Source organism: Artemia sp. Qi Xiang Cuo, chromosome 16 (assembly GCF_049724085.1).
Source record: "Artemia sp. Qi Xiang Cuo chromosome 16, ASM4972408v1, whole genome shotgun sequence".
Taxonomy (NCBI): Eukaryota; Metazoa; Arthropoda; class Branchiopoda; order Anostraca; family Artemiidae; genus Artemia; species Artemia sp. Qi Xiang Cuo.
In genome coordinates, this window is record NC_142809.1 from 57,214,776 (window position 1) to 57,237,034 (window position 22,259).

The window sequence follows — 22,259 nt, forward strand, 5'->3', positions numbered from 1 at the left end:
CTTCATCGGCTGGGCTTTACTTTAGGCGGGGTATGGGAGGGTTTTTTAGTCGAAACTATGGCAGAAGGTATTGGAAGAATGAACTGCTTAAGGCTGTCTTAATAAAAATGGATATAATGTTAATTTTTTTAGTGGGGGCGGGGGCTTGGGTTGCAAAAGATATTTAATGTGTCGAAGAACATTTTGGTGTGAATGGGTGATTAGTGGTAGATGGGGTAGAAGACCAAAAATATGCAAAAGTGCAAATTTTTCATTTTTGAAAAAAATATTCCCGCAAAAAGTTTATACGTCAAGCAACTCTTGCTGGCGGAAAAGCTTATTCTGACCTTTGCTTCCTCTCCTCTGAAAATTTTTGCTGAACTCCCCCTTCCTATGAAAAAATGATGTTAGTCTTAGACCAAATTAGTTTGATTGCCTTACTCCATCTAGGTTCGTTTAGAAACGTTGTAAAATTATGAACAACATAAAAAATATTTAAAGTAGACACATCTTAAGTATATCGTATTTTATGTTACAAAATCACAAAAACCAAACTCCAATTTTAAAATCACAAAAACCCACAAGACAAAAAAAGCTTTGGCCCAATGCCATGATTAGGCAACAGTATTAAGTTTAACCTTCATTTCATTTAAATTGCTTTCTGTTGAAAGTGAGCTTGTCCAGAGCACAAAATTTTCCAGGGAAATCCTTGTGACTTTCAATTTTTGAGGTAGCTTGTTTTCTTCTCTCTTTTTTTTAATCAGTATTCGTTCCTACTTCTTTTAGTATCTTTTTGAGGTTACTCCCTCACTATTAATAGTAATGAAGACGGCTTGGCAAAAGTCCGTGGAAAAATATGAGCTTGCGTCTTTTCCATTCGACTTTTTGAAAATTTCTTTGTTTGAATTTGTTTTTCTTTAGTATTTTTTTTTGTTTTTTTGCTTAGGGACTACAACTTGTTTTTTTCTCTTTCCCTCTCTTCCACTCCCCCCCCCCCTCTCTCTCTCTTTTTCTTGATTATCCACTGTTGGAGGTAAGGGATTAAGAACCATGAGAAATAAAATTGTTTTTTCTTGTCTACCATTCACGGAAGGCGTTCGGTTCATACCTCAGTATTCCAACTACCTCAAAAAAACCCACGAAAGTGGTATCAATTGGCGCGAGAAATAACAAGCAGGAAAGTGTCATCTTGCACCAGAATTGTATATGATTAGGGCACCCAAGTCACGTCAAATGACGTTAATATGTTTTCACCAAGATCTGCTCGACTTTCCCAGCCCTAGAAAGTCACGACGCGGAATAGTTTTTCCGAGTACTGTCTCTGAGTACAAAGTACATAAAGAGTTGTGCAAATCGAAGGCACCAAATTCCTCATTTCCTGGAGAGCTTCCAATTCGTTTTATACGAGAGTTGCTTTATTCATCGCAAAGCCTCTAGAACATGTCATCAACCCGTGCTTAACTGGAATACCTCAGTGCTGGAAACACCCTTGTGTCAGTATTATTCTCAAAACCAAAACTTCAAATTCTTGTAGTGAACGGCGACCAATATCCATCACGCTAGCTCTCACCAAGGTCACAGAATTCTTCATCCAGAAAGAACTGCTAAAACAAACTAAAGACAACATAGAACCTTTCCATTATGGCGGTCTGAAGAGATGAAACGCTACATTTTACCTAGTGCCTAGTGGATATAGTCTTTAGGTGGCTTGACAATGGTAGAACATATATTTACCTAGTACTTATGGACTTTCAGAAAACATTCGACCTCACAAGCCACTTGGTTTCTGCCATGAATATGAAAACTATGGGTGCCCCCAAACGCACTCTAGATCTTGTTCTGAGTTTTCTGAAAAACGACGACAATGCGTAGTCCTAATATTTGAAGTTGACACTACCTCAGAATGGGCAAACATAATTTGTGGAGCCCCACAAAGGACCAAATTTGCCGGCTTGATTTTCATATGCCTTATTAACTTCGTGGTTGTAAATTTCGCTGATTTTTTAATTAAAATCAAGTTGCCATCAACTCATAGCTAATTGGAGAAAAACCAAGACAGATAGTCTGAGTGACAGAAGAAACAGAAGAAAAATTATGCAAATATTTCGTTCGAGACCACTGCTCAACTGTCCAAAGGACAATATAAAACCAAACCTGAAAATAAACACTGAAACTAAAATAGGACCCTTTCTGAGCAACGATGAAAGGGTAACTGAATAGAAAATACAATACTTAATGACATTTCACAACTTCTTTCTTAAAGGCTAATTGCTTTTATTATCAGAGATTATCTGAGATTCTATGAGGTTGCTTTCTATGTTGGTTCTCCCAAAATAGAAAGGGTCCTATTTTAGTTTCAGTGTTTGTTTTGAGGTTTGGTTTTTGTATTGTCCTTTCGACTTTTATGTGTGTTTTTTTTTAATATTCTGCACTGAGGATGGTTGAGCGGAGGTCTCGACCTAAATATTTGCTTAATTTTTCTTCTATTTTTCACTGGCTGTTATACCCCTCAGGGTACAAGACTTGCTGGTTTCATATTTATCTCCCTCATCAACTTCCTCCTTCAGAATTTCGAAGAGCGACTCAAATTCGTCGACGATTTATCATTTGTCCTCAAATACCTCGTCAGAGAAGGTGTAATCGAACGTCAGTTCAGCGAGACCCTTCTGGCATCCTTCTCTGAGGACTGTGAACGTTACAAGTTGACACTGAATGCAGATAAATCAATGATCCTCAGGTTTTGCCCCTTAAAACTTGATCTGGAATTCCCGCAAGTCCCTTTCCCTGTTGTTCCATCTGCAAAAATCCTCGGAGTCACATTATCGATGGACTGCACATTCACCGAACACGTGGAGAAGGTTATTAAGGCTGGCAATGCATCACTTCAGACCCTCGTCCTGATGCGCAGGTTTGGCTGTGACACTCAAAGCCTAAAAAATGCCTATATTACGTATGTGAGACCTCTACTCGAATATGCCGTCGCTGTCTGGGGACCTTTTGTCCAGAGCACCCACTACCTTTGCGATGACCTTGAATCTTTGCAGAAACGAGCTGTTAACATAATCGTTGGTAACAGAAGTGACGACTACAACAAACTCTTGCAAGAACTTAACCTTGAATCTCTCAGCGACAGACGATTATCACTGATCATGTCCCTCGGCAAGTCACTGCTATCTTCGCCCCATCACAGACTGATCCTCCCACCTGATGCTCCTGTTAACCAAAGAACAAGATCCCAGTCAAAGCTACAACCCCCTGTCTGCAGGACCAACCACTACAAAAACACGTTTGTCCCCTTTTTCGTAGAAGCATACAACAAGACTTAGTGTTATTTGAATTCACGTGTTAGTGTTTTTATAGTGTTATTTGTATTTTTTTTTTTTTTTCATATTGTTGTAAAGACGACATAAATTAGCCATGGCTACGCTGTTCGATCTTAATAAACCTATGTCTATGTCTATGTCTATGTCTAACCCTCGTTTCTCTCTTTTTTGCGATTTTTTCGTTTTGTCGTGATTAGCCAATGTCGTGATTAAAAATTATTTATAAGCTAGTAAAACGCGGCAACGCATCAATGCAAAGTCTTATTGTAATATGGTGATTTGGGTGTGATAGTGGCATTGCATCAAAACTGCATACTGTATCTAATTTATGTAAAACTGGAACTCTTATACGAAGTAGCTGTTTTGGTCCAAAAAGTCAGCTAATTATGCGGCAATATTGATTTTATTCAGAAAAGGGTCGGAGCAATCATAGATGGAAGTATAGTTGTCGATTGTGTTCAAGCACTGGAAAATTTGAGGCTTGAATTATTACAAGATAGGCGTGACCGCTTAATAATATCTTTTGAGAAAGCGTTGCTTGCCTCACGCCAGCACCGTCACATCTTACCAGCAGATGCTGCAGTGAATGCCCGAACAGGTCGAAGCTGAAACTAGAACTCGTGAAATTTAAAACAAATCGGTATCAAAACGCGTTCGTCCCCTCTTTTGTGGAACTGTATATCAAGCCGTTGTGATTTAATACATGTATATGTATTTTTTTTTTTTTTTTTTTTTTTTTTTTTAAATACTACGTAAATTAGCCCGGTGCTAGAGGGTATCTGTAAAAAAATCAAAGTCTAAGTTTAACAAGAGATATATTATATTGCCTGGAAATTACAGCCTTTATGTTTATAACAAAGTATTCACAACAACAAAAATAGAACAAAACGGTAATGTGGTACTTCAAGTCAGACGTAAAGTTATTCTAATAACTCCTGCAACAAAGACTGAAGGTGGGCGAATAATTAAAGCAAGTGAAAAGGCATCCCGCCATCTAACTTTTGCTTTAAGTTGCAAGCTCATATACAACCTAGGTAGCTCTGCGGCTACCACTGATCATGCCAAATTCAGATACATTTAGACCGGAAGAGCGAAAGACAAAGACCCAGAGAGAATTCCACCAGCCAAAGATGTTCCCTTTTTCGAATATTTACAATTGTGGGTTTCCTTTTCCTGTAGTTAAATATTCATTTACTTTAAACAGGAGAGAGACTTAACCAGTTTTGTCATGCGTGATTTTTATTGATGCATCAGAAAAAACTTAAATTTTTACAAACCAATTCTAATTTTTGGGGAAGAGTGCAAATTTTTGTCAAATTTCAAATCTAAATTATAACCCAAATACTAATTAAAAAATTTGTATTTTAGATAAGTTTTTTTTTCATTTTGATTGTCCACGACTAATCAGCTTTTCCATTATTTCTGTATAAACTGGACAATTCCAGTATTATCCAGTACGGTCCAGTATTGTCTAGCACTGGACATTTTAATAGAAATCCCAGAAAATAACGAATTTCCAGACATAATTTTTTATGTAGTTAGCTAATCATCTATCTTTATCTCACTTGGCTTTATCATGCGTCGCTTCGTATACTACTAATGTTACTAACATCTGTTTGCAGCACTAAGCTACATCAGGCCAAATCAGCTGCGCACACCCCTTCTCCGCCCTAACCAATCCAATCTTTTAACTCCCTCCCATGAAGGTCTCATGATCTTTCCCCATTCCCCACTTGAGGATGTTTTTCTTTTCGTTTGGGCCCAGATAAATATCCTCAAGGCACGATTTGTGGCACTCAATCATTCTTCGCCCATAAAACCTTGCTTTTTATTAATCTATCACAAATGATAGCAAAACGTAATGGGTTGAATTCTCGTGTTTTTCTTGAAATTATCTCTTAATATTTGTTTTCTATTAGTAGTAATGCATTCGAAATAAGAATATGATGTTTTTATTGCATGAGTTGTTAGTAGATGTCTGACAAAATGTTTGATGGGTGGGTTTTCCAAAGTAAGTTTCTTTTAAGATGAGAGGATCTTCAAAGTGTATTTTAACAGTACGGTAACTCCGGTAACTCTAGAAAGAAAGTTCTAATGTAAATGCCAATGCTTTTTTTTTATCTACTTAAGCCAATTATATCAAGCCTGACCAAGGTTTCCGTTAAAAAGTGTAACTCTAAAATGAAGCTTCACCTTTTTTTTGGAAATTTGTATAATTGTGCACTTTATTTGTTGCCTTCCAAGGGGATGGGAATTGTCCAAATAACGCAAAGGCTCAACATATATAAGAATTCGGGTAAGACTCAGTTTGGAACTCAATCTGTACATTATCATTTAAATCCTTATCTTCTAAAAAAAGAGGGCCACTATTTAATATTTTTGACAATTTTTTTTACTATTTTTGACAAGACGCAAAATTGAAAATGCGTGAAATAAAAAATTCATGAAATTACGATGTTTTTTTTTTATCTGTACATTTCTATTGAGGAAACGTTTCAAAATAACAAATTATCAATGGAATTAATTTTTTACCTGCGATACCGGAATTCAATTTCTCTCTCCTGTTTTTTCCCTCTCTCCTTCTCTCTCTCTCTCTCTCTCTCTTTCTCTTTCTCTCGCTTCCCCCCCCCCCTCCTCTCTGTCTCTCTGTCTCTCTGTCTCTCTCTCTCTCTCTCTCTCTCTCTCTCTCTCTCTCTCTCTCTCTCTCTCTCTCTCTCTCTCTCTCTCTCTCTCTCTCTCTCTCTCTCTCTCTCTCTCTCTCTCTCTCTCTCTCTCTCTCTCTCTCTCTCTCGGATCTGTTTTTTTTCTGGGGCTTTGATTGTTTTATATGTGTTTGAAAGATTCAAAAGGTGTAAGATTGCTTGTAATTTAGAAAAGAGGTAACCTCCTTTCTCTTGAAAGCTTGAAACTCCATTTGAATAAGTGAATTTTGATAATTTTAGCCAATGAAATTTCTCCTCCTTGTAGTTTGAAAGCAGAAATGATATCATCTGGAGGTGGAGCTGCAATCAGAAGTAAAACTAACCATGAACAACGTTTGGAGGAATTGAGAAACCTACAAGATAAACTAACGCGAGAAAAAGCCGACTTTCTAAAAGAGAAAGCACAGCAAGAGGAAATGATAGCTGAACAAAAGAAAAAATTTGAGGCACTGCAGGTAGGGTGAAAAAAAATAATAACTTATTTTTTTAATTCGTTTATTTTGCATGCTCTGTGCATTTGTCCCCCCCTCCCAAAAAAAAAGAGGGAAAGAACTCGCGAATATACTTGCCCTGAAGCTCAGTTATCCTCTAAAATTGTCTCCAAGCAAAGGGCGGTTAAGCTTCAGGTGGAGTTTCAAATGTAGTGAATGAAAAATGAAGGCTAAAGCTTTGCACTTTATAAAGTAATTGATCTTAACTCTTCTTAACTCTTTTAACTTACTTGGTACTTTTTAACTTTCAAGATAAGTCAAATTGTGCCATGTATGCACTCAGTGGTGATATGTGTTAATTTTGCTTCAAAGATGGGGAGGACCCCTTTGCCAATGAAAATTTAGAATGGCATCAAACACTATGCAGTTTAGACTTGGTGTTCATGCAAAGTTGGGGTTGCAATTGGAGGAGGTTGGGCATTTGCCCCTCCCTAGATTTTTTTGCTCCCTCCTCCAGCTCTTGAAAAATATCTCCTTTTTGCGTTTCATTGAAAGCTATCTTTTTTTGTATTTTCATTGAAAAAATCGAAGGACAATAAAATTGCCCCAGACCTCTATTATGTTTTAAAATATACATTTTGCCATCCGCTACATCCTTTCAAATGGAGCTCCCGATGCCGGAGCAGAGACTGATCGGACATAACCTACCGCTATTTTAAACGATTCCTTTTGATTTCTAGGGAGGTGCTGAATACACATTGGATGCGTCCCAGAAGTCAACTATTATTAATAATTAATAATGCGTATTAATTATTAATTTTTATATTATCCTATATATATATATATATATATATATATATATATATATATATATATATATATATATATATATCAAGGAGAAACACTTGTGCCTCTTTCAAGAGGCGACTCAACACAATGTTAAGTAATTTCTGATCCTAGTTGTCGCAGAGAGACAGCAGAGATTGCAGTTTCTATCTGAAGCCCAAACTAAGAAAACTACGATATTTCACCCCCCCCCCTCCGACGCGATGGTCATGGGGGACCTTGGGCCAAATGTTTCGACCCTCCCCTCACAGCCCCCTTTAAAGTTGCCTGATCGGGCTGAAAATTGGAACATAAGCTCCCCTGGGTCCTGAGAGATTATCCTCAAAATTTCAGCTCAATCCGATCACTCCTTCCCTGTTTTCCAAAAACCAAATATACCCACTTAATGTTCATCAAATTATTTTTTTTTTGTTAGCCACGCCTACAGGCAACGGATCCGGGTGAATGAGGACTCATTCAACCTGTTAGGGCCTTTTGATATTTTCAGACCGAAAATATTATCCCTCGAATTTATATTTACGAAAAACCTCGTTTTCCTATAAGAGCCCATGTTAATTTTTGAAATTCCTAAAAGCATAGTATTTCATTATTAAATTAGATCAAAATAGTCCTCTTAACTTGACAAGACCGACTGCCAGCTTCCAAAAATTCCAGCTCTTTCCCAGAAGTTTTTTTTGTCGAAAAACGAAAATCTTACTTTCTATTTGCTTGCATCGAAAATAGATGGCACAGACTAAAAATAAAATATCAACAGTCTTCGATTCCAGTCAAAGACCCGGGTTCGATTCCCCGTAGGAGTAAATTTTTTATGTATAGAATTTAAAGTAGTATCTTAAATTTAAAGTTTAAAAAAGAAACTCAGTTTCTTTTTTAAATCCAATCTATTAAATACTTCGGCTCAACAGGCGTCTCCAGAAAAATATCGCAGTCGACCTTCAGCTTACAGGTAAGTCTCTACTGCTTTGATAACATGCAGTATACCCGCATGCTCGAAGAAAAGTTGAAAAAAGAAAATCTTACTGTGCATTTGATTTGAGTATTCAGGAATTAAAAGCCTTAACAAAAGAATCTTCAAAAACGGGGGTTTTGGGGGGGGGGCGCAGCCCCACCGCACTTGAACTCCTGACATGATCAGCTAAGAGTTAGTCAAGCAATAATAAGTAATAAACTGTACAAAAACGTGCAAAAATTATTTGAAAAAAACTACGTTTTCAATAGAGTTAAAGAGGCTGAGTTACAAGTTCGAACCTTAAAACGTACAGGGATTAGGAGGTGCAGTTGGAGGGCTTCCGCCCCCAAACCCCCGCTTCCGTATATGAAAGGGGATGTGCCCTCCTCAAAGCCTCGCTCTTTACGCTAAGGTTTGACTTTCTCACAACTCTTTTTTTTTAACAATAAAAACTTTAGCGTAAAGAGCGAGGCGTTGAGGAGGGCACAGCCCCTTTCATATACAGAAGTGGGGGTTTGGGGGGCGGCAGCCCCCCAACTGTTTAGCCAAGGCAATATAGGGACTTCGATAAGAAATTTATAGGTCCAGTTTTTCGTGAATTCTAGTTTGGGTGTACTTTTGTGTTTTTCTTAAAATGTTACTCCTGTATCCTTAGGGGGGGGGGATTAAGAAGTAATAACCTGGCTTTCATTAACGAATGCATGACTCAACTATATATTGACTTAATTTTCAGAGTTATATGTTTTCCAGGTTTTGGATATTTTTTTATTTTTTTATTTTTTTTAAATCTCTGGTGTTCTTAGGGCCAAGGACTAGGAAGGCTACCCTTTGGCTTTCGTCAACCAATAAGTGACTCTGGTTTGTGTTAATTTAATTGTCTTTTGCACTGCGTTTGGACCGGGAAAATTGTTTCGAAGTATTTGCTATTGTCTTCTTTTACCTCATAGGTCTTCAATCTGTTTGCAGTTTATACTTCCTTTCTGTTTGTTTTCAAGGGATACCAAGCCAATTCAAGCCCCCTTTTCAGCTGATTTGTACGTTTTTTCCACGAAAACCAAAGAGAGGGCCCAGGAATATTGCCTGAAACTTTGCTGATACAGTTTTTGAAACTTTGTGATTCCTGTGATACAAGGGAAGCGCGAACGCACTTGCAAATCCAGGGGGGGGGCCAAGATTTTTTCTGGTGCCCTCATTACTTGTTTTTTTTTCTGTTTTTCAATCTTTTTTTAAATAAATATGTCTATCTGGTCAATGATTGGTGTCCTTGTCATATTGACCCCCCTCCCATCCCAGATTTTGCTTCACACCCTCGAAGTTCATTCCTTGATCCCTTAAGATAAGTATTGGGAAAGATAAGGATGGCAAAGAACGTGTAATGAATGTCTTAATTTCAGTGTGTTCATCTTAAAATCACCATGGTTTCATTTTGAATTCAGTATGAAGTCCGGAATATCGTTTTCCTTATTAATCTCACTCATTTCTTGGAACACGAACTAATTTTATCTCTCATTTCCTTAATCAATTGGCGTAAATAGATTGGGTAGTAGCAAAAGGGAGAATGGCTGGAATAAATTAGAAAATAATATTAACGAAATTAGAAAGCATAGGAAACTCAAAATGTATTATATGAGAATACTTGAATTCTTAATTTCGTCAAATATGGATTCCTATCCGTCAGCTCCTTACTAGAAATCCTTATGTTAAACCTCTCAAACAGTTCAGATTGTTCTCCTTAAAACTAGGCTCTAACAGGAATTGAATTTTGCTCCGGCAGCCAGATTTCGCGCTTCCGACTAAGAAATTGTTTTTATATGGGTGATTCTTGGGTTTTTTCCGCGTTCGCGTCAGAGGCAAAAAAGTCGGTTCTTCGGTCGGAAAGATTGCATTTAAAATAAGTAAAATCTTCTAGTTAGGGTATTAGTAAAAAATTACTATTGTTACTCTTTTTTTTTATATTTATATAAAATAAAATATCTAACCTTTTTAGATATGGAATGTTAAAATAGATACGGAGGCTCCCCGTATCCTTACTGTTTTTATCTACAAGCATCTGAACTTAACCCCCCCCCCTTTTTTTTTTCTTCGTGAAAGATTGTGCCTGAAATTTGGTTCAATGCAGGAACATTTTTAAACATTTTTTGTTTTCAAAAAAATAAGTTTTAAAAATAAACCGTAGAGTAATATTTGAAACTCCCCTATGCGCGAACACATCATCTACGGAGGCTCCCCGTATTATTCTTAAGTTCCCCGTAGGACATGAGGTGGATAAGTCTATTTTTATCGTCATACTTTTTACGTCATAACGGATAACGTCATTAATTTTAGTGTTTCCCTCACATAATTTTTTGAGTTTCTAGTTTATGTCTTACCCAGGACTTGCAAAATTTCCTCAAAATTAAATTTTAATTTTACAAAAGTATTTTTTTTCGGGGGGAAGGAGGGGACAAAAAACGTATCAAAAATTTGTTTATATTCATTTTTGTTATATTTTTACGAGTCGGACAATTTTTTTTTTGGGGGGGGGATGTCAAAGTCCCAGCCATCACATTATTGTTAAATTAAATAAAAAAACAATTTTTTTCAGCTGAAAGCAAGGAGCAACATTAAAACTTAAAACGAACCGAAATTTATTACGTGATTGCATTTACAACACACTTTGCTTGGCCTATGCTTTATAAATATCGACAAAGACCACACTGTCTCTCCGTCATACAAACAACAGCAGGTAAAACAATGAGAAATTAATCTAAGACCTGAAATTTTTACCCCAAATAAATATTTTGGCTCTATATCCAAGGGCCGTCCTTAGCAAAGTCCATGTAAAAATAAAATAAAACTTACAATAAAATGCGTCATCAATAAAACTAATATTAAAACAGTCCTAGAATCATCATTTCAGTCCTGGTTAAATTTCGATGAAGTGATGATTCTAGGACTGTTTTAATATTAGTTTTAGTGATGACGCATTTTATTGTAAGTCTTATTTTATTTTTGCATGGGCTTTGCTGAGGACGGCCCTTGGATATAGAACCGAAATCTTGTATTAGGGATAAACAATTTCACTGTCTTTCATTAATTGTCTCATTGTTTTACCCGTTGTTGTTTGTATTCTTTTTATTTGTATCACGCTTCACTAATTGCAGTTTGTTTTGTTTTTTTTACCGGGAATTAGCCGCGTTCTTTTTTTCTAATCTAGAAAATGAAAACATCTTGAATTACTTCAGCCAGCTTTACCTCTCACAGAGACTGGCTGTCTTGGCTTTACTCTAATTAGCCATGGCTTTCAAGTTTGTCATTACTTCGACCAGGTTGATTTTAATTCAAAAATCTCTCCCAATTATGCTTTTTCTATCACTCCTCTTTCTTTTTACTTACTTATTTCCCTTGTTTGCTTCTACTTTTTGCGTTCATTTTGTATACATTCTGTTTTTTTTTTTTGTTTTTTTTTTGGAAACACATTGCAATTAAATTTCTAACGTTACAATTACCCCAACTAGCATTCCATGAATTGAAATCACACTTTCCCTACTCCCATAAAATATCTTTATGAGAAATAAATATGAATATGCGAAAATCGATATTGTCAATTTTTCTATGTAATTCCAGTGTCAACTATTGAAGATTTTCTGCTATCGTTCTTCCCCCTGTCAAATTGCATTCAGCTAATGACGTTTTTATCACCTTTATTTTCCAGGGAAAGATTTTTTTTTTTTTCTGAGTCCTCATGTTAAGCGAGAATCAATGGATTCTTATCAGTAAGGATAGAACTTTTTCCCTTCAAAGGAGAGATAAACTGTTCTATTTAGGATGTATTGATGTGAAGACAAATTGCCATTTGTCTCTAAATTGCGCAACGCCAGAAGTTTTTTTAATACATTCTAATCGTCTTACCTTTATTTACCTTACGTGCTCTAACTTCTCTTTTCTTTCTACGCTCTAGCCTCCTTTTCTTACCATCAAAGTTTTTAATTTCTATATTTTCTTTTTTCTATTCTATTTCATTTTTACTCTAATTTCTTTTCTTTGATTCTAGCCTTTTATCAAAAAATTGACATGTAGTAAAGGAAGTTTCTTTTGATTACCTGTCAAAATGAAAGCAATTCTCCAGCCCTAAATTCTCAAACTTTTTTTGGTAACGAACTGTAAGTAAGGAGCGAATCGGCTCAATAGTAACCGACACTCTAAAAAATGGAATTTTGATATCAGTAGATACATCAAAAGAATTATACTGATATGCTTGTTATGCTTATTCCAAATATATATGATTCATTAGGTTTATTATTACGCCTCAAAAGTTAAGAGCCTGAGACAATTTGCCTGATTTTCGAACAAAGGGGGAATAACTCATAAAATTCAAAGAATCCTCATGAACATCACACCATCAGATTCAACGTATCACAGAACCTTATTGTAGAAGTTTCAAGCTCTTATATACAAGAATGGGGAATTTTGTATTTTTTGCCAGAAGAAAGATCATGGGTGCGTGTTTATTTATTTTTCTTTTTATTTATTTATTTATTTATTAATCCACATAACGGTAAGCTAAAAAGCTTGTCGTACTAACACAATATATAATAAAATGAAAGGCAAAACAAAGGTCTAAACTGGAAAGGCACTTGTGTAAAACTAGCTATCAACCAACATATTCTTAAACGATTCAACTGATCCGGCTTCAACAACTTCTGGCGGTAAATTATTCCAAGAGTCTGTGACCCTTTTAACAAATGAATTGTGTCCAATTTTCCTGTGGGTACTTGGTGGGTAAATTTTATAAGGATGTAGTCATGTCAAGTGGTAGTGGCTGAATTCGAAAAATTTTCCTACCTCAGTATCGTCCACGCCTTTGATTATTTTGAATGTGTTTATGAGGTCGGTACGGCGACGTCGGAAATGCAGTGAAGGAAGTTGGAGCCTAGTTAGTCTTTGTGCGTAAGGAAGGTGTTTCAAATAAGGGATCATTTTGTCGCCCGCCTCTGAATCTTTTCAACTCGGTGTTCGTCTGTTACATTCAGAGGAAACCAAACAGAAGTATTATATTCAACAACTGGCCGAACATATGATTTATAAAGTAACATAAAATTCTTAAGATTAAACTTCCTGAAATTCCGTTTTAAAGTGAGGAGTTGGTAATTTGCATTTCTTACTACAGTCGAAACATGTCTATCAAATTTAAAATGTGTATCAAAGTGAACACCGAGGTCGCGTACAAATTCTTCTGACGGTATCTGTGAGCCAGATAGGGAGTATGCACGACTGGGCTGATTTTTATTCCCGTAATGAAGTACTGCACATTTTGATGCATTTACAAACATCGAATTAGGCTCGCACCATCGTGTTATTGAATCAAGATCTTCTTGAAGCATAGGCTCATCATCGGTAGTTAGTATTGGTCGGTAAATTTTAGCATCATCAGCAAACAACTTCACTGACGAATGACGAACACAAGATGGTAAATCATTGATGAAAATACAGAAGAGTATAGGGCCGAAGCAACTACCCTGGGGTACCCCACTCAGGACATCAATTGATTGAGATGCTGCTTCACCGACAACTCCCTGTTGAGACCTACCACGCAAATAATCAGCAATCCAATCAACATTTCTTACACCAATATTATAGAGTAGACATTTTTCAACTAGTTGTGACATTGAAACTTTGTCAAAAGCTTTGGCGAAGTCTATGTAAATGCAATCAAACGGTATACTAAGATCAGCATAATGCTGAAAATCAACAATAACTTCCAGAAGTTGAGTGTTGCAAGACCTTCTCTTACGAAAACCATGCTGGGCAGGATTCCAAAGATTATTTTCATCAAAATAAGTTTGGATTCTTGCAACAATCAGCTTTTCCATAACCCGGCAAAATACAGATGTGATGCAGATCGGACGGTAATTTTTAAAATCTGATTTTAGACCGGCTTTGTGTAGGGGTTTAACCATTGCTTTCTTCCAACCTGAGGGACAGGAACCTGTCGCCAAGGACTGATTGTACAGAAACGTAAGCGGTTGTGCAATTACATCAGCAATCTGTATTATCATAGTGTTAGGAAATCCATCTATATCTGGGGACTTAGATGTATCAAGCTTTTTAAGTATTTGATGAACCTCTGCAACACTAAAGTCTATATCATTACATGATAAAGTCCCACTTTGTATTCCCTGAACTAAATCTTGGTCATGATGTGTCTGGTTAGGTGTAACAAAAACTGATGCAAAAGTTCCATTAAATATACATGCTTTATCAAAATTGTCATCAATTTTTTGTTGTGTAACCGGATGCGTGAATGTGCAGTTACTCGGTGAAAAGTTCGGCTTGTTTCTATTTACATATTCCAAAACTGCTTTGGGCAAGTTTTGCTCGACTGAATAATGTGTGATTCCACTACTTCCCTATTCGCTCTTAACAACTTTGTGGCCCTGTTCCTAGCACGTTTATACAATGACCACGTGTCATCATCCTGATTCATAGAACTTGGTTTTTGCGAAATCTTTTGTTCAATTTTTAGTTTAGTGTAAAATATCCAAAGATGATTTTTTTCCTGGATTGACTTGAGTATATGTCTAGGTAGTTTTGGTCTCTTCCTTTGGCCAGAATATTTGTTAATCAAAGGAACAAATCTATCCCTACATTCTATCAATGCCTGTTTAAAAAATTCAAATGCAACGTCAGGCGCCACTTTTCCTTTCTGGAGCTCATCCGTGATATTCAAAGACACAAGGAAGTCCCTCATTGACTGATAGTCAGCCTTAGCATAATCATACCTACGAGAATCAGTATTTTCTCGCTCGACAAACGTATTCAGAGTAATTTGAATTACAGAATGGTCACTTTTTCCTAGTGGAGAAAACATTTCCAAGCCTAAAATATCATCAACATATTTCATAATTACTAAATCCAACATTGAGGGAATAGAATCGCCTCTTGCCCGCGTGGGGCTATTTACATGTTGGTGCAAAAACAAATCATCAAGTCTATCTAAAAAAGTCTGTTCATACGACTCACCTGGCTGACTTGTGCTCAGCGTCTGCCAATCAATATTAGGGAGGTTGAAATCACCCACCACAAGTAATTTGTGATTATTTTTCACAAGATAAGTCAAACAATTCAAAATATTGGCATCATTTACACAACTAGATGGACCAAGTGTTGGGCTCCTGTAAGAAGCAGCAAGACGCAGATAATTATTCAGCGAAGGTAACTTAGTATCAACTACAAGGCACTCAGAAACCAAATCAAAAATGAGGTTAACAATCTCACTGAACTTAACGAATGTCTGAATATAAATGCATATCCCTCCTTTTGCTTGTTTATTAAACACTAAACTATAATCAGTTAGATGCTGAAAGTAAGCTAATGGGTCATTACAATGTTTTGGCAAAACTTCAGTTACAACAACCACATGTGGCACACGGACCCACGTTAACTCACTAAATTCTTCCCATTTAGTAGACAAACAGTCAGCATTAGTATAAATCACTTGCAGATTTTCACTCGGACATCTCAAATCCGGCTTGGCTACGAAAAGGCTCCTCGTGAACTAATTCCGGTCCGTTTTTGCGTGTCTTGATCTTCCAACTGCCCTCTCCGGCTGCAATTTTCTCATTCAGCTCTTTTTTTTAGAACATCATACTTCTTCTTATCGATTAACTCGGCTTCACTTTTGTCATAAGAAACTCGAAAATTTGGTATTTTAGTTTTAAGAGCATCTTGTTTACTCACTAAGAAGAAGGCGGCCAAATCGCGATCAAGTGGGGATTTGAATATCATTTTTATCAGCCTACTTCTATTAACTTGTTTATGACCCAATCTCACAGAAAAGGAACATTTCACAGAGCAATTGCGCAAGAGTTCTTTGTTGATAAACTTTAAGTCCACCTGATTCTGCAACTTTTGGTTCACTGCAGCGTCTTCTTCTGGGCCAAATAAAATTAGATTCTTCTGTTTTTGTGCAATGTCTCCAAGCTCACGCTGAATCTGGTTAGTATCCTGCACTGGAACTCGGCTCTGCAAGTCTATGTCAATTTTACCGAAAATTTCATCGAACAGGCTTTGTTTAGCCTTAGAAACTTCGACTGACACTACGGTGGTAACCTGTTGTTTTAAATCACCTTGGGAACATTTAGAAGCTATTTTCTGCTCTACTAGGGAAATTCGTTCAGCTTCTTCTTCTTTTTTTTCGTTTTTTCTAGGGGTGATCGTATCGAAGTAATTATCCTAGAAGATTGGGAGAGGGTTCAATTGAACGGAAATTAAAAGCTCTAGTACCCTTTGTAAGTGGCCAAGAAAATTGAAGGTCAACTAGCCCCCCTCCCACGCCCCCTTTTCCCCAAAGTTGTCCGGTCAAAATTTTGAGATAGTCATTTTTTTCAATATTGTGAAATAATAACTATGTCTTTAGGGGTAACAAACCCCCCCACATTTGCTGTTGGGTATTGGGTATATCTGCTATTGTGAAGTATACAGAAATTTTTTGTGGGGGGGGGGTTGTTCCATAGGAAAAATTTTCCGTGGAGAGGGAGAATTTTTTGGGGGTGAACTTTCCAGGGGAAATTTTACACTAGGGGGATTTGACAGAATTCCTATACGAAATTATTTTTATTTGTTTTAAAATCTTGCCTCGCACTCTTCTCCCTCTTTCCCGCCTCCCCTACATTTTCATGATTTGGCGCTGCTGAGTTTTATCATGTACGTACATTACATGAATGTGTTTCAAAAAGTGCGTAGTAACGAACCGTAAGTAAGGGGTGACTCGGCCTAATAGTACCAAAACTGTAAAAGTGTGTTTTGATAACAATATATGGGTCGAAAAAATCAGCTTTTTATGCTGGTTCTAAATACGTAAAATTCATTAAATTTAAAGTTACCCATCGAAAGCTACGAGCCTGAGAAATTTGCCGGATTTTTCAAAAAAGGGGGAAAACGCCCCGGTAAGGGCAAGTGATCTGGATTAAAAATGACATGGCGAAATTCAACATATCAGATAACCCTATTGTTGAGGTTTCAAGCCCCTATCTACAAAAACGTGGAATTTGGTTTCTTTTTTTTGAAAAAAGATGAAGGATGTTTGTTTGTTTTCTAAGAGTTATCGTGTCGAATCAATAGTCCTAGAAGACTAGGAGAAGCTCGTTCGAGCAGAAATTAAAAGTTCTAGTGCCCTTTTTAAGTAGTCAAAAAGATTGGGCCACAGTACAGAGACATTTTTTGTTATTTTGTGGTACAATACTACACTTTCGACTCGAAGAGGGTAAAGTTGCTGTCGTTTGAAAGCTCTGAGAAAAAAAGCAAGTTAATTTGAAATTTGAAAAAATCTAATAATTTAAATTAGAAATTTAATTTGAAAAAAGACCAGTTAATTTGAAAAAAAGCCTAATTTGAAATTGTCTAAAAACTATGTATGGAGCTTCCCAGTTTCAGAGGCAGTAATACAGCGTACTTGCGCGTTCGTTTCTATAGAGTCATGCAGTTCATAAAAAATAAGTGGCGAATATAAACTTTTATTCTAAAGCTTAATTTAACCAAGTTAGTTCAGTTGATGTTTGATCAAATTATGTACAGTGATGTATAATTGTGCATCAGCTATTATGGAGGAAAGCTGTTGCGCTATTGTGTAGGTGGGGGGATGTACCTGATGCCTCAAAAAGAACATTTTGCGCACACATTGTTTCACTCTCCCCGAACCTTTATATAAATATAGAAGAGGATCTGGGGTCCGAGGTTATTAGGTGGATTGGTAGAAATTAAAAATTAGTCTCCCTTCATTTTGACTAAGGCTGAATATGTTTGCTGCAGGGTGATAGCTCCCCTCCTACTGCAGAAAAATATTTTCTTTGTTAACATAAAAGGATGCATTCGCATGCTTGCTGGACAAAATGTGGAGAAGTGGGGGGGGGGGTATCGTGAGTGCCACCAGTAGGAGAGGAGACACGTGGTAGCAGGAACGTTGCTTTTATCAGTGTTTAAATCGAAACGTTAGGTTTTACGTTCATTATCATATATTTAAAATTTCGGAGTCACGAACTATTAGTAAGAAGTGACTAGTGCTAATAACAATTAAAACTCTTAAAAAAGGAGTTTTGGTAATTAAATATACCATAAAAAACGGCTTTTATGGTAATTTCAGTTTAAAATTCATTAGGTTTAAAGTTACCAACGATAAGTTACGAGTCTGGAAAATTGGCCTCATTTTGGAAAAGGGGGAAAACACACCCATAAAGGCAAACGATTTTGATGACAATTACACGATCAACTTCAGCCCATCAGAGGACTCTATTGTTGAGGTTCAAGCTCCTAGATAATTTCGGAGACCACACTGCCTTTCCATGACGATAAATAAAAGTTCAAATAGGGATAAAATCCTTTTAATAGACAGTGATGATAGAAATTCAGCTCCTATTTACAAAAAGCGATCTTTTTTTGTTTTCTCCGAGAAGGATAATCAGGGATTCGTGTTTATTGTTTCCTTTTACTGTTGGTCCTAGTATATCGTTAGAAGGCTCATTAGAAAAGAATTAGTTAGCCCCCATCGGATGCGTGAAGCCTAGCGAGGATTTTCTTTGTCATACATACAGTCAGTAGGTTTAAATCGAATTTTATACGTAGTTTTAAAGTCAACTCTGTTTAGTCTCATGCCTGGAAAGTCGAGTGGAAGTTTTCAGTAAAATGTTGTTTGTTTTTTTGGGTGGGGTACAAGACTTCGACTTTTTCGGGGGGGGGGGATGAAATTTGTTCCCTGTAGTCTTAACAAAGTGGTTTGGGTTTCTTTATTCACAAACATAAAAAAAAAATACAAAAGGAGGAACTATGAAAAACTGACCTTTTTGTTAGCTTGCAGCATAATATACTAGACAGCTCCATTAACTCTAACACAATAATAAAAAATAAAAAAAGGAACTAAAACCTAAAAAACAAGCCGAATTCTTTCAACCATATTCTTTCCATTACATACCCCTACCACAGTCCCTCTACCACCCTACCTCCCTGCCACGCCACTACCCAACCTCCCTATCACTCTTCCTCATTGCTAAACTCTCAGTCGTAACAAAATATCCAAAACAAAAATAAGGTTTTAAACCTTAGTGATAAGTTCTGAAGTTTCCTAACATCTTACGTATGTTTTTAGTTTATTATTATAACTGTATTGATTCTAATGTGCTCTCTTTTCTTTAAATTATATTATATTTCTTTTTCAGGGTTAACTATTATAAATTAAATTGTTATAGTTTATTATCATAATCGTATTTTTTCTAATGTGCTCTCTTGTTTTTAATTATATTTTATTTCTTTTTCAGGATCAACTTCGCACTGAGCAGAAAGACATTAAAGAACAAAGGGAAAAACTATACCAAAAATTAGAAGCTTTGAAATCACAAGGTATTATTATAAGCCCCGCAAATAACGCTGTTGTGGCGACGAATACACAGCCCCCACCCCAAGATGAAAGTAATTCTCCTCAATCAAGTGGCGCCTCTCCCCCTGGGGCTAAAGACAGACGTAAAAGTGACGCGAAACGTCCTGTTAATTTAACCAAAAGAGATAGTAGTGCGAGTAGCCTTCCAATAAACTTACTCAGTGCTACAAATCAACAAAAAGTGAGTATTTTAAGCTCATCAAACTTGCAGAAAACTCAACAAGTTCAGAGTAGTTCAGTGAAGCAGCAACTACCCTTGAAGCTTGCTTCTAAACTGGCGTCTAGTGCGCCTCCTCAAGCCGTGATGTCACCTCCTGCTCGTGATAACTCTGTTCAACAAATGTTGCCCTTAAGACTAAGCGAAGAGAAGAAGAACCTGAAAACGCTAAAACTTAGCTCAAGTAGTTTCAGTCCAACGACTATTCCGTATACGGAGATGGTGCAACACGGACACGTTCGGTCTGGAAGTAGCCCAATCGTGAATACTAATACTACACGACAAGTGAGTAGTACTTATTTAAGGGGTCAAACTTTTCCCCGTATTGCTGATCGTATACATTCCTCGCAGCATTCCGTTGCTCAGCAACAAGATAATGAGAGCAGCTTGGACAATAGTGAAAAAATTGTGTTTATTTAAGATTGATTCGAAACTGCCTGAATGTGAATCTCGTTGACGTACTTTGATTTCCTTTTTTTGTGTGTTTCTGTTTTCATTTAGTAGGTATTGTTAACTGTTTATTAAAGGGGTTAGATTTAGATTTAACAGTCGAAAAAATTTCACTAAATTCTGAATACGATCATTGTATCGAACATTAATAATAATTCTTGCGGAAAATATATAATGAAAGCGATGAACTTCTAAACTACTGATTCTTAATTTTACTTTTCAGACAAGCATTTAATTAGTTTATTGATAGATGTAATATTGACATTAATATCATGTAACTGCGGTCTAAATTCTTAAGGGAAGAAAGCCAATGTTTTTTGTAGAGGTTGGAATCAATAATTTATATTGTGAACTAAACACAAATTTGTGTTTTTTATGTTTTTAACCCCATATAGCTAGGTTTTCATGTATTTTAGAGTCTTATCCATAAATTTTCTTGTCGGGGGTATTTCGGACAATATTATTGAGGAATTTACCCTCCTGTGTCCCAGTATAATTACTTTTCAGTTTCAAATTCCCTACTTCCCCTAGTTTACAAGGTTACCTGAAACAACCTGACTTTTGTGCTGTTTTCCTCCCCTTGGATACCAGGTATCTGGTAAATGTAGGCTAGTTTGTGCCATGAAAAATTGATGAAGCAAGCTTTCAATTCGCTAAAATGTAGCCCCTAGTTAACTTGAATGTGTTCACGCATTATGGAAAACAGTTTAGTGATTATTGAGCTTTAAATGGATTCGGCCCTAGGGCAAAGAGCATAGGTAGCTAATTTGAACAATATTCAGAAGACCGTAGAAATTTGACGTATTAGACCTACAGTGAAGATTATATAGAAATGATGCTTATATAAGCGGTCTTACCGTAAAATATCGGACTGGTAGGTCGACACACCTATGTTTTTGCTATATATATATATGTAAATATATATATATATATATATATATATATATATATATATATATATATATATATATATATATATATATATATATATATATTTCATTTTATTTGGCAACCCTATTTGGCCAGAAAATTATTTTCGTGTTTTTTAATTAGTTATCGTAAACAACTGAAGTCATTTTATCTTATATTTGGCATACCCTAATAACCCATTCTTGATAAAAAATAAAATAAAAATTATCCACAAACAATTATTTAATGTCTATATTTACATCCACAAACGATTTATTATTGAAAAAAAAAAAATGGAAACCCAACACCCTCAAGACAGTCGTGAAGCCCGGGATTTCCATGGAAGCCGAAGTAATACTTCTAGCTTTCTCGTGAAAGTTGATGCAGAAATCTTGTTTTCCCTTCAATTTTTACTAAGAGTAAATAATTAGGGGAACCTACTCACTTTATTTGCTCTTTTAAGGTAGCAATCCCATACCCAGGGTGTCACAGAATATGCGCACCATCTAGGTTTTTGTAAAAGACATATTTACTGCAATTATATTTCCGTGGCAAGCCCATCTAGAGCTTTGACATGAAATCTGAAATCCTGAGTGTAATTATTTCAGCATTGGACAAAGAGGAATGCCAGAATCACATAAAAAGTAGGGAGGGTGGTTCTTGGATCGGTGGCTTACACCCCCTCCCCCTTCCCTACGCTGAAATCTCAAGGTTTTAGAATTGTCGCCAATTATTTACTAGGTTGATATCATAAATACATTCGTCGAGAAAAACGACGGGTAGTGTCAGCCAATGGAAAAATAGGAAACGAAAATAAGCAGATATTTCGACAAGGACCTCCGCCAAGTCGTCTTCAGCGCTCAGAAAAAATAAAAAACGAAAAAAAAAAAATGTAACCTTTTTCTCTTCTCGTGAAATTTACTTCAAAAGTTTAGATTTTTTTTTTCGTTTTTTATTTTTTCTGAGCACTGAAGACGACTTAGTATTTTGTTTCATATTTTTCCACTGGCTGACATTACCCTCGTTTTTCTCGCCTATTTGATTTG

At 36.4% G+C, this 22,259-nt stretch overlaps 1 protein-coding gene across 1 annotated transcript in view; it reads left to right on the top strand.

Annotated features, from left to right (window-relative positions):
- The window catches only part of cyst (rho guanine nucleotide exchange factor 18 cysts), a 402,635-nt gene extending 381,417 nt beyond the window's left edge, over positions 1 to 21,218 (top strand). Inside the window, exons 24-25 of the mRNA XM_089102646.1 lie at positions 6,270 to 6,459; positions 19,519 to 21,218. Of these exons, the coding sequence (XP_088958772.1) occupies positions 6,270 to 6,459; positions 19,519 to 20,274 (946 nt within the window). The 3' untranslated portion in view covers positions 20,275 to 21,218. The remainder of the gene's footprint in view (positions 1 to 6,269; positions 6,460 to 19,518) is intronic.
- The last annotated feature ends 1,041 nt before the right edge of the window (positions 21,219 to 22,259 follow it).